Source organism: Mustela erminea, chromosome 12 (genome assembly GCF_009829155.1).
Source record: "Mustela erminea isolate mMusErm1 chromosome 12, mMusErm1.Pri, whole genome shotgun sequence".
Classification (NCBI taxonomy): domain Eukaryota; kingdom Metazoa; phylum Chordata; class Mammalia; order Carnivora; family Mustelidae; genus Mustela; species Mustela erminea.
Window position 1 is genome coordinate 61,652,250 of NC_045625.1, and position 12,391 is coordinate 61,664,640.

The window sequence follows — 12,391 nt, forward strand, 5'->3', positions numbered from 1 at the left end:
GCTTCGCCCGCAGCTGTGCAGCCGGATCCCGCACCAGTGCGGTCCCAGACCTTAACCCCAAGCGCATGGATCGCCCTGGTCTTCGCGTGAGCCAGAGAGGGAGTAAGAATGCCTGAGGATGGCAGGCTCTGGGCCAGGAGCAAGACTGCTGAGGGCCAGGGAGGGGAGTAGGGGAGGGGGGCGGGGCCGCCTGTGCCCCGCCCCTGCCCCTCTGTCCACTCCCATTGGCAGAGATTTTCCTGGCCCCATCCCACCGCCCGCCTGCAGGGCAACGCTTAAAGTGTGCGGAGCAGGTGCCTCGCGTGGAGCAACAACTTTGCGCGCGTGTTCAGGCTGAGCGCTGCGTCCATTCACTGCCCACGAGCGCGCATCCGTCTGTTCAGCCGGTGGCCCACGAGAAGAGGCTCCAGGCAGAAGGCAGCAGCCACCTGGCTGCGACCAGAAGAGGCCGAAAGCGCGGTTGACCCTCGCGGGCCGGGACAGGGGACTGTGGCCGCGACCATGCAGACATGCGCCAGGGCCTGGGGGCTGCGTTTAGGCTGTGGAGTCGGGGGCGGCCGCCGCCTGGCTGGAGGCAAGGGACTGCGCTGGGTGCCGCGGGGCCGTGACAGCAGCAGCTGCGGCGGGGATAGCAGCAGGGCTGGGGACTCGCGCCTCCTCGAGCGCCTCCTGCCCAGACACGACGACTTCGCTCGGAGGCACATCGGCCCTGGGGACAAAGACCAGAGGGAGATGCTACAGGCCCTGGGGCTGGCGGTAAGGACCCCACCCGGCCTTCTAGGGCCTCCTCCCATCCTGCCGGGTTTCTGACGGCGGAGCCTCTCGGCCCCGCCCGGAGCTATGCTTTGCTCCGCTTTGCTCCGCTTGGGACGGGCTCCCGACTCTGGGGCCCTGGCATGGAAGCGAGCCCGCGAGTTCGGTTCCTGTGCCCCAGCCTTCTCTCATCCATTTACTTTCTCTACCCGCTTATCGCGCCTCAGAACCTTGCGTTTTTCAACCCAACTCGCCCTCCTGATGAACCCTAACTTTGCAAAAGGAGGACCGCCTGGTTTATCTTATTATCTCCGGTTGCTGGCTGAAATCAAACCTGGAGTGGTCGAATCACTAACCAAATTCATTTGCTTTCCTCCAAGTGATTTCTGGTTTGTTCAGTTGTTCTTTTTTCTTAAAAAAAGAAACCGTAATTAGGCGATTTAAATGAGGTTCCCACAAGCCTTTGTAGATGCAAAACACAGAGGTGAAAAAAAAAAAAAAAAAGAGTTAAAAAAACTCCCGAAGCACTTTCCTCTCCTTTTAGTGTTCATGGACTTAATGTTTTAATTTTAGAGCATTGATGAACTGATTGAGAAGACGGTCCCCGCCAGCATCCGCTTGAAAAGACCCTTGAAAATGGAAGACCCTGTTTGTAAGTTGCCGGGAGGACTCCCTTAGACTCCGCTTGCTCTGACCTATTTGTCTTCTGTGGTCTCTGAAAATACAGCTCTGGGTTAGGATTGCCCAGGACTGGGAATATGTTTATTAAAATAAAACAGCGGCGGGTACCTTGTTGGGCAGAAGATGGTGGAATATTTAGTTCCTGGAGCAGTCACTTCTGTACCCTAGGTTGGAGTCCATGGCTCACCTTTATAGGTTTTTATCTAGGCACCGGCAAACTTCCCATGGGAAGGCAGTGCCCAAAGGCGTATGCAGGACTCCCCACTTCCCAGGCAACCATCCCACGCCACGGTTCTCATATCCTTTGGGTTGAGAAGTGTCATCACCTCTGTGCAAATCAGGATACTGTGAAGGGAAAGAGGAATTGCCAGTATCATACAGCTATGGAAGTGGCAAAAACGGGAGGAGATGTAAACCGTCCATCTAGCCCAATTTTCTTTATAGGACTGCAGTTTCACATTGTTTATTTATCTCAGGTCTAGTTTCATTATTTATGCTTAGTGTAAGGCAGCAATACTCTTCAAGATAAAATGATTTTTGTAAAGAAACATGCAAATAATATTTGTGCTTGGTTTAAAAAGCTTAGTTTACTCATAGAATTAGAATTTTATTCTAAGTTTAAATTTCTAATAATCTAAAGACTAAATTTCAGAGGTATTATTTAAAGATTTTATTTACTATTTGAGAGCGAGAAATTGAGAGCATGAGAGTGAAAGCGAGAGCGAGAGAGAGCATGAAAGTGGGGGAGGGCCAGAGGGAGAAGCAGACTCCCTGCAGAGCAGGGAGTTCTATGGGAGACTCATCCTGGGACTTGAGGATCATGACCTGAGCTGAAGACAGTCGCTTAACCAACTGAGCCACCCAGTCACCCATTATTTTAATGTGTGCACTTGACTTTTCATGGACTTAGGCATAAGTTCATATGTCAAAGGATTAGTCAGGCAGAGCTGAAGAGCACTCTCCTTCTCTCTGAACAGGAAAGAATTCTCTTGGGGGATATCTGGTTGTGAATCATAGAGATGCTGTCCCTTATGCTTTTGTTGGAGTAAGGTGAAGAGAGGGTACTTTGTTTTGTTTTGGGTTTTAGGACAGAAAGGATATATAGATGGCAGACTTCATTTTTTTTAAAGATTTTATTTATTTGTTTGTTTATTTAAGAGGGAGAGGGGGCATTGTGTGCAATCCAGGAGAGGAGCAGAGGGAGAGGGACAGCAGACTCTGCTCTGAGTGCAGAACCCAGCTGGGGGTTGGATCCCGCAACCCTGAGATCATGACCTGAGTGGAAATGAAGAGAAGTCATTTAACTGACTCAGCCACTCAAGTGGCCCAAACTTTATTTTGTTTTAAAATAGACAACTTGAGGGGTGCCTGGATGGCTCAGTGAGTTAAGTGTCTGACTTTGATTTCCACTCAGGTTGTGATCTCAGGGCCTTTGTGATCAAGCCCTGAGTCAGGGTCCTGAGCTGGTTATGGACTCTGCTTAAGATTCTCTCTCCCTCTGCCCCTTCCTGCCTCCAAAAAAAGGGGCAAAAAACCAACAGCTTGAGGTATGAAGCCAGTCCAGCTCCAGCGGTCTAATATAACTCAAGCTTGATGAGGACTGCTTACCTGGTTGGTTTCAAATCTGAACCATTTCTCCTGACCATAGAGATCTTGCCTTTCAAAGAAAATCTGCACATTTTGTTCAGTTGAACTGACTGAGACCTAGGGATAGCTGGAAGCTTTATCTGTTTCAATTTTAGGAAATGATAATACTGATTTACTGGACGTTTAAAAGGTGAAGTTATATATATATATTTTTTTAAAGATTTGCTTATTTATTTTAGGGAGGGAGGGGCAAAGGAAGAGAGAGAGAGAGAGAGAGAAACTCAGGCAGACTCCACGAAATAGGGCTTCGTCTGACAACCCTGAGGTCACCATCCTGAGATCAGAACTCCGAGATCACAACTTGAGCTGAAACCAAGAGTTGGTTGCTTAACCACTTTACCACCCAAATGCCTCAAGAGTTTTACATATATATACATTAGATTGATTGATTTATTTATTTTTGAGAGAGAGAGTGAGTGAGCAGGGAGAGGGGCAGAGGGAGAGAAACTCAAGTAGACTGAGTGGGGAGCCCAACTTGGGGCTTGATCCCACAATGCTGAGATCCTGACCTGAAATGAAATTAAAAGCCAGATGCTTAACCCACTGAGCCACCCATGTACCCCTCAAACTGTATATATATTTAAGATTTTTAAAAATTTATTTATTTGACAGAAAGAGATCACACAACTAGGCAGAGAGGCAGGCAGAGAGGGAGAGGGGGAAGCAGGCTCCCTGCTGAGCAGAGAGCCCGACGCAGCGCTCCATTCCAGGATCCTGACATCACGGCGCTCCATCCCAGGATCCTGACATCATGACCTGAGCCGAAGGCAGAGGCTTAACCCACTGAGCCACCCAGGTGCCCTTCCAATTTGTATTTTTTTTTTTTTTTAAGATTTTTATTTATTTATTTGTCAGAGAGAGAGAGAGCGAGAGCGAGCGCGAGCACAGGCAGACAGAGTGGAAGGCAGAGTCAGAGGGAGAAGCAGGCTCCCTGCGGAGCAAGGAGCCCGATGTGGGACTCGATCCCAGGACGCTGGGATCATGACCTGAGCCGAAGGCAGCTGCTTAACCAACTGAGCCACCCAGGCGTCCCCCAATTTGTATATTTTTAAAGCAAGGCTTAGGTAATGCCTTTCTGAGACTTTCAAAGTCAGAAAATGTTTAGGTCAGCCCCTTTTACAGTCTGCTCTAAAATAGATGTTCTTTAAGAGCGTTAGAGCCTAAGAAACTTGTCAAAATTGTCTGCCTAAAAAAAAAGTTAATCTACTCATTTCCAACTGAATAATGTGAGCTTCAGGGGATTCCATTTTTCCTTTCTCAGTGGAACCATGCTCCTGATAAGTAATATGCAGCTTTGGGGCGCCTGGGTGGCTCAGTGGGTTAAAGCCTCTACCTTTGGCTCAGGTCATGATCCCAGGGGCCTGGGATCGAGTCCCGCATGGGGCTCTCTGCTCAGCAGGGAGCCTGCTTCTCCTCATCTCTCTCTCTGTCTGTCTCTCTGCCTATTTGTGATCTCTCTCTCTGTCAAATAAATTTAAAAATAAAAAAAATTAAAAAAAAAATAATATGCAGCTTACTTATAAACTTTGAACCCAGTGGCTTCTGTGAGTTTTGGGGCTGGGTCCCTCTGGTTATTCTGAGGTGACTTAGAGAAAATATTGCACAGTCAGGAGGTCTCCCTGCCACCAGCCTTGCCACTTCCTTGCCTTGAAGTGGACTGGCTCTCCAACAAGGCTTGCTTCTTGGAAGAGTGAGGTCTGGTTGGGGCAAGCATAGAATGTGTCAGAAAGGCATCAGTGTTTTACCGAAGTGTGCACGTGTCATGGTTAATGAATGTTCTCTACATGGGGAGAACAAATTGGTCCGTGTAACTTTGAGTAGTAGTATTTCTATAGCAGAGGAGCATTATCCAAATGGTTTAATGTTGAATGCCTGTGTTCTGTTATAGTTAGGAATTCTGGACCTAATATTTGTTCACTGTATACACAGGAAACTGGTAAGAGCTAGTTAGTTACATGAGTCTTAAATGCCCTCATTGCTGAGTAAAAAGACTGAGAGCTGTACATACCATGGAGATATTTGGGTTAGTTCTTACACATAATTCAATAATCTCAAACATTTATGTAGTGCTTACCCTGTACTGGGCACTTTAAAGCGTGCTTTTTTTTTTTTTTTTTTTTTTAAGATTTTATTTATTTATTTGACAGACAGAGATCACAGCTAGGCAGAGAAGCAGGCAGAGAGAGAGGAGGAAGCAGGCTCCCTGCTGAGCAGAGAGCCTGATGTGGGGCTCGATCCCAGGACCCTGAGACCATGACCTGAGCTGAAGGCAGAGGCTTTAACCCACTGAGCCACCCAAGCACACCACCCCCCAAAGCGTGCTTTTTCGTGTGTTAATTTAGTCCTTAGTGCAACCTTTTGAGGTAAATACCATTTTCTGTTCTAAAGATAAAGATGTCATGGCATACAGAGGATATGTCATGACTTGCAGTGGAGACAGAATTTGACCCAGGCAGCCTAGCTCCACTGTCCACCCTCCAACCACTAGTTTAAACCACTGTCTTCGGGCACCTGCGTGGCTCAGTGGGTTAAGCCGCTGCCTTCGGCTTGGGTCATGATCTCAGGGTCCTGGGATCGAATCCCGCATCGGGCTCTCTGCTCAGCAGGGAGCCTGCTTCCTCCTCTCTCTCTGCCTGCCTCTCTGCCTACTTGTGATCTCTCTCTGTCAAATAAATAAATAAAATCTTTAAAAAAAAAAATAAACCACTGTCTTCATTGTTTACAGTTCTGCACAAATCCAGTTATACCAGATTCCCCCTGCCATTTACCAACTGCTCTGGTGGAAATGCAGTGGCATGCAGAGAGCACAGAGGTGGGAACAGCCAGCCACAAGCAGGGAGAGGGAAGGGGTCACAGGTGCAGGACTAGGGTTGGGTATTGAAGGATGAATAATGATGCTCTGCTGGGAAAGGCTGGCGGAAGCTGCTACAGGTAGAGGGATCATTATGTACAGGACGTGACATGACAGAATCAACGAGGTACAGATGATTCATCTATCATGAAGATGCTCCCCTCCCTTAGGACATTTAAGTGCTTTGAAAGAATACCTTATAAGTTGGCTTCTCAGCAAATCATGCTTCAAAGAAATAAGGAAAGCTACTCGATTCAAAATCCTGTTGTCATCCTATTCAAGTGAATCCACTCTCACCCACATACACACAATAAGAAAGAGAAAAAAGTTACCAACGGGAGCACTTATTTCCCTGGATGGGCCATGTTGCATGATTTTAGCTTTCTTTTTTATTACCTTTTCCTAGATTTTCTACAATAACTATATATTTATTTTTGTGATTACTACCAAATTTAGAAGTAATTTATGAACCAGCCCAGTCACTTTTAGCTATGGTATGCCTTACGGTGTAGTATTTTCAGTGAAGTCATCTCAAGTTAACCAGATTGAATTAGCTCATAACTTCACAGAAGCTGCAGGGTTTAAAGTTTACAGAAAATTGCACATTGCTTATTATGAGAATGCCTAGAAAGAGAGAGGAGAAACTAACTCCTCTAATGTTCAAACTATGCAGCCAGAACCAAGCAGCTGAGCTGTCACAATGAGACTTCTGATGAACTTAATGTTCTAAGCCACATCGTTTAGAGTGATGTTTAATAAATGGTTAATAAAGGGGATGTTGTGTAATGTAGCTGCAGGTGGTGACTGTGTCACGTGAGTTGTGTTGGGCATTCTCCTGCACTGACCCCAAGTACACCTAAACAAAACAGCTGTTCCCCAGACTGTGGATGTCAAGTGTCTTTCAGCTGAATGATAACTATCATTGGGTTTTGCATGTAGATTCTTCTAAGTTTGTTACAAGGCTCTCCCTTGGCTTATTCCTGACCAGGTTTCTGGCTTAATATGAATTATTTTGTCTTTAGGATAATACCATTGGATTTTCCTTATATGTTTTCCTTAATATGAAAATAAATGAAAACCAACCAAATGAGAAAAGTTAAGACTATTTATTCTGAACTTGTTGTATGAAGGGAGTCAGACTTTTGTTTTGGCAGAGGAATGAGAAAGCCTTATAGTGAAATAAAGGAAGGACTTCAGAAATGCCCATGTCAAGGGCTATTGGCATGCAGAAGATGTGGGGGAGGTAAGTAGAAACAGGGGATCCTGTGTGATTGGTTAAGGATGCATATTTGGGGGCACCTGGGTGGCTCAGTGGGTTAAGCCTCTGCCTTCTGCTCAGGTCATGATCTCAGGGTCCTGGGATCGAATCCCACATCGGGCTCTATGCTCAGTAGGGAGCCTGCTCCTCTCACCCCCCTGCCCTGCCTGCCTCTCTGCCTACTTGTGATCTCTGTCTGTCAAATAAGTAAATAGAATCTTTTTTTAAAAAAGGATGCATATTTGGCTTTGTATCATTGGTCCTGTATTGGAAGCCAAGACCAAACTTAAGCAAGCTGTCTAATTGACAGTCCTGGCCAATAATTTTGGTCCAACTACTATATAAGTTATTGTGCTGGATTGTCACTGAAGATAGCAGTTTGGCATACTGCAAGTCTAACTTAAGCAGGCTGGCTTCTGGTGTTTTAGAAAAAGTGTTGGTTTCTTGAGCAGGCTCCTGGAAGTTGTGGGTGAAAATTACATGGTAATAATATGGTCTAGCCATTGTCTGTTTGTGTATTCAGTCTCACAATAGAATCTGTCTTGTCCTTAGATTTTTGTCATTAATTCTTTTTAGGCAGACAGCTGCTAATCTGAGTGATATCTTGTACAGTTGGTCTATTGCCTGAATTGCTAAAAGTTCATTGACCATCTAGTATATGCAAAGCACTGTGAGGAAAAATAGGTGAATAAACATAATCACCATCCTCAAGAAGCTTATGTCAGAAAGTTAAAAAGTCCCAGGTGCTATAAGAACTATGGATAAAATGCTGAGTGCTCAGAAATGTGAAGTTGGGAGACAAATAGGGTTTTTGAAACAACGTAGAGTTAGAAGCAAAAGCAATTATCTTTAATTGACTGGGTTTTTTTGGTGTGTATATAAGGAAAAAAATGAAAAGAAATAAAGGTAGTATCTTCACAGAAAAAGAAAAGACAAATGCAACAGGACAAGCACAATTAGGGAAGTATTTTAGTATTGTTGGAATCTCATCATTGATGGAATCTTATAATACTTACACTGTCAGTCATTTGGGGATTCTGGTGTATGTTCAGTTCAATCAACAAAGCAATTCTTCAACCAGGTGTTCTACAAATTTAACTCAATTCTGACACTGTCTACCTGGAGATAGCATCAGATCCTACAGGGTAAGGGCTTGGTTCCATGAAACTGTCCCCTCTTTAGATGCCAATCCCAAGTGCACCTGTACTTCTGACCGATAAGCTATATTTTGGAGGTTTCCACAACCCCCTCCATGAGTCTGATTAATTTGCTAGAGCACAGCTCACAGAGCTCAGAAACATTTCCATGTTTCTCAGTTTATTTTAAAGGATGTTATAAAAGATACAGGTGAATCACCAGATGAAGAGGTACATAGGGTGAGGCCCATAAGGGTTTTGAGCACAGGAGCTTCTTTCCCTGTGGGACTTGGGGTTCACCACCCTCCTGGCATGTGGATGCATTAGCCATCCCAGAAGGTCATCAAATCTTGTTGTTCAAGAGTTTTTATAGAGCGTAATCTGTATTTTCCCATCCCCAATCTGTCTCTTTCCCAGAGGTCTGTGGGGTGAGGCCAACAAAGTTCCAACCCTCTAATTAGGTTTTTCTTGGTCTTTCTAGCCAGGCCCATCCTGAGGCTTTGTAGGGCACCACTCTAAATCACTTCATTAGCATAAGACCAGGTGTGATCAGAAGGGCTTTAAAAAAATTATTTATTTGAAAGAGAAAGAATGCTCCCTTCAAAGGGCTTCTTATGAATGACAAAAGAATACTACTATTCAAATTCCAAAGACCATATATATATATAGTATATTTTTATATATTTTATATATATATATATGAGTATATATATATATATAGTATATTTTTAATATATTTTTTACTATACCACAGTGATATTTCAGTTAAATGGTGGAGGCATATCCCGATAGAAGTGGAGAAAGGAAAACAATAATCTTAAAAGATGCACCCTTGGGGTGCCTGGGTGGCTCAGTGGGTTAAAGCTTCTGCCTTTGGCTCAGGTCATTATCCCAGGGTCCTGGAATCGAGCCCCGCATCGGGCTCTCTACTCAGTGGGGAGCCTGCTTCCCCCTCTCTGCCTGCCTCTCTGCCTACTTGTGATCTCTCTCTGTGTCAAATAAATAAATAAAATCTTAAAAAAAAAAAAAAAGATGGCACCCTAAAATAATCATTTTTTCCCTTCTTTTTAAAGTTAGAATTCAAACTTGGTATCTCAGTCTTTATAAGTTATCATTTTTAGCATTAAAGTGTTTTGGGGTGTCTCAGTTAAGTGTCTGACTCTTTATTTTAGCTGAGGTCATGATCTCAGGGTTGTAAGATTGAGCCCCACATTGGGCTCTGTGCTTGGTGTGGAGTCTGCTTGAGATTTTTTCTCCCTCTCTTTCTGCTCTTGCTGTCTCTCTCTCTGTCTTTCTTTTAAATAAGTAAGTAAATCTTTGAGATTTTAAATAAATCTTTATGAAATAATAAATAAAATGTTTCAGACTTCTTTCTTTCTTGACATATAGAGGATACAAACATGTAAACATAGTGAACAAATAAAATAGGTCATGTGATGGGGACAAAGAACATAAAATGTAAAAACAACTTTTTCCCTCTCCATCTTGATTCCAAAGGATCATGGAATTTATCCAGTATCATCAATTACATTTTATATATTTATTTATTTTTAGATTTTATTTATTTATTTGACAGACAGAGATCACAAGTAGGCAGAGATGCAGGCAGAGACAGAGGAGGAAGCAGGCTCCCTACAAAGCAGAGAGCCCAATGCGGGGCTCCATCCCAGGACCCTGGGATCATGACCTGAGCCGAAGGCAGAGGCTTTAACCCACTGAGCCACCCAGGCGCCCCTCAAATACATTTTATATAAATGAAATTAGTTCTTTAATATTAATTTAAAAACTGACTTTTCTTGTGGGGGGGAGGAAGCTATTTTATCTATTAGAAATTAACTGCAAAATTCTGTGACTTAAAACAACCGTGAACATTTCTAATCCTCACCGTTTCTGTGGGTCAGGAATCCAGGAGCAGCCATCCAAGCGGGATGGTTCTGGCCCAGAGTCTTTTGTAATATTGTGGTCACATTGGTGGATGCTCATCTGGGCCTGGAGGAGCCACTTCCAGGTGGCTCAATCACAACAGCCTCCTCACCTGGGTCTCCTTCAGCTGCAGCTGGATTCCCCCAGAGCCAGTGATTCAAGAGAGGGAAAGAAAGCCAGGCAGAAGCTACCCTTTTTATGACCTAGCTGTGGAATTCTTTTAGCATCACTTAACACCACTTTCTATTGATTAGAGTGACTCATTAAGTCCGGCCTGAGTTCAAAAGAAAGGGAATTAACTTTCACTTAAAAAAATTTTTATGCTTGAATACAGTTGGAACACAATGTTACATTAGTTTCAGATGTAAAATACGGTGATTTGACAAGTTTATGCCTTTTCTGTGCTGACCACAAGGGTAGCTACCATCTGTCACCATAGAATGCTCTTATTATATCATTGACTGTTTTCCTTGTGCTGTGCCTTTTATTCTCATGGCTTATTCATTCCACAACTGGAAGCCTGTATTTCCCACTCCCCTTCACCCATCATGCCCATTTCCCCACCCTTCCTCCCCTCTGGCAATGATCAATCAAATTTGCTATATTTATAGTTCTGATTTTATTTTTCGTTTGTTTTGTTTTTTAGATTCCACCTATGAGTGGAATCATATGGAGTCTGTCTTTCTCAGTCTGACTTTCACTTAGCATGATATATCCAAAATATATAAAGAACTTACACAACTCAACACTAAAAAAACAATCTGATTTGAAAATTGGCAGAGGACATGAATAGATATTTTTCCAAAGAAGATACGCAAATGGCTAATGGATACATGAAAAGATAATCAACATCACTAATCATCAGGGAAGCACAAATCAAAACCACAATGAAATATCACTTTATACCCATTGAAATGGCTAAAATAAAAACAAGAAATAACAAATGTTGGCAGAGATGTAGAAAAAGGGGGCGCCTGGGTGGCTCAGTGGGTTAAGCCTCTGCCTTCGGCTTGGGTCATGATCTCAGGGTCCTGGGATCGAGCCCCGCATTGGGCTCACTGCTCAGCAGGGAGCCTGCTTCCTCCTCTCTCTGCCTGCCTCTCTGCCTACTTGTGATCTCTCTCTGTCAAATAAATAAATAAAAATCTTTAAAAAAAAAAAAAAAGATGTAGAAAAAGGATCACTTGTACCTTGTCGGTGGGAATGTAAAATTGGTACAGCCACTGTGGAAAACAGTATGGAGGTTCCAGAAGAAGTTTAAAAAGAGATACCGTATGATCCAATAATTCCACTACTGGGTATTTAACCAAAGAAAATGAAAACACTAATTCAAAAAGATATGCACCCCTATGTTTATTGTAGCATTATTTATAATAACTAAGATATGGAAGGAGCTGAGAGATTGTTGGAGAGTTTAGAGATGATATTTGAAATGTGCATTAGTTCAGGTCCACCAAAATGTACTCACCAGGATGACCTTAGATATGCAAGAAATTTATTGGAAGTGGAAACAGGAGAAGGCGGGGGTCTTTACACTGCTTTGAAGTTCTGACCCTGGTGGAAAGGGAGAGAGATAGAAGGGGAGGAATGGCTAGGAAAATCTTAGGCTGCAAGCACAGATCTAAGAAAGTTTTGATTGGTCCAAATGGGAGTCGTTGAGCCAAAGTCACCTACGTCGTGCAAGAATGGATCTGCATGGTTCTCTTGATGTTCTTAGTATCTGGCTGTGAGCAGCCTATGGGGATTATGGTTTTAGTATAAACATGGTGTTGATCCAGAGGGGCAACAGGTGGGCTGTTAGTTTCTAGGCTGAGTGTCTGGAGGTGATGGTAATGTCATCAACAGGAAACAGAGAAGCAGAGGGTCCTGGAGGAAGGAGAGATCATGAATGTTTGAGCAGAATTGTTTTAGGTATTCATGGAACATGCATTTGGAAATGTTGAAGCAATAGTTGGAATTAATGCGTCTAGAACTCAAAATAGAGATGAGAGATGGGGTTCCAGATTTAGTGAGTATTCTAAACAAATTCATGGGGAGTGAGATGTCCTGGGATGGAGCAAAACAGAAGTCAGGATGTTGGGAAACAGAGCATGTAAAAGGAGGCAGAGCTGTCTGAAGTGAAGTAATTAAAGAGGCTGGAGG

At 43.7% G+C, this 12,391-nt stretch overlaps 1 protein-coding gene across 1 annotated transcript in view; it reads left to right on the plus strand.

The window, feature by feature from the left end:
* Positions 1-501: 501 nt before the first annotated feature.
* Positions 502-12,391, plus strand: part of GLDC (glycine decarboxylase) — a 95,957-nt gene continuing 84,067 nt past the window's right edge. The window contains exons 1-2 of the mRNA XM_032308311.1: positions 502-756; positions 1,327-1,405. Of these exons, the coding sequence (XP_032164202.1) occupies positions 502-756; positions 1,327-1,405 (334 nt within the window). The remainder of the gene's footprint in view (positions 757-1,326; positions 1,406-12,391) is intronic.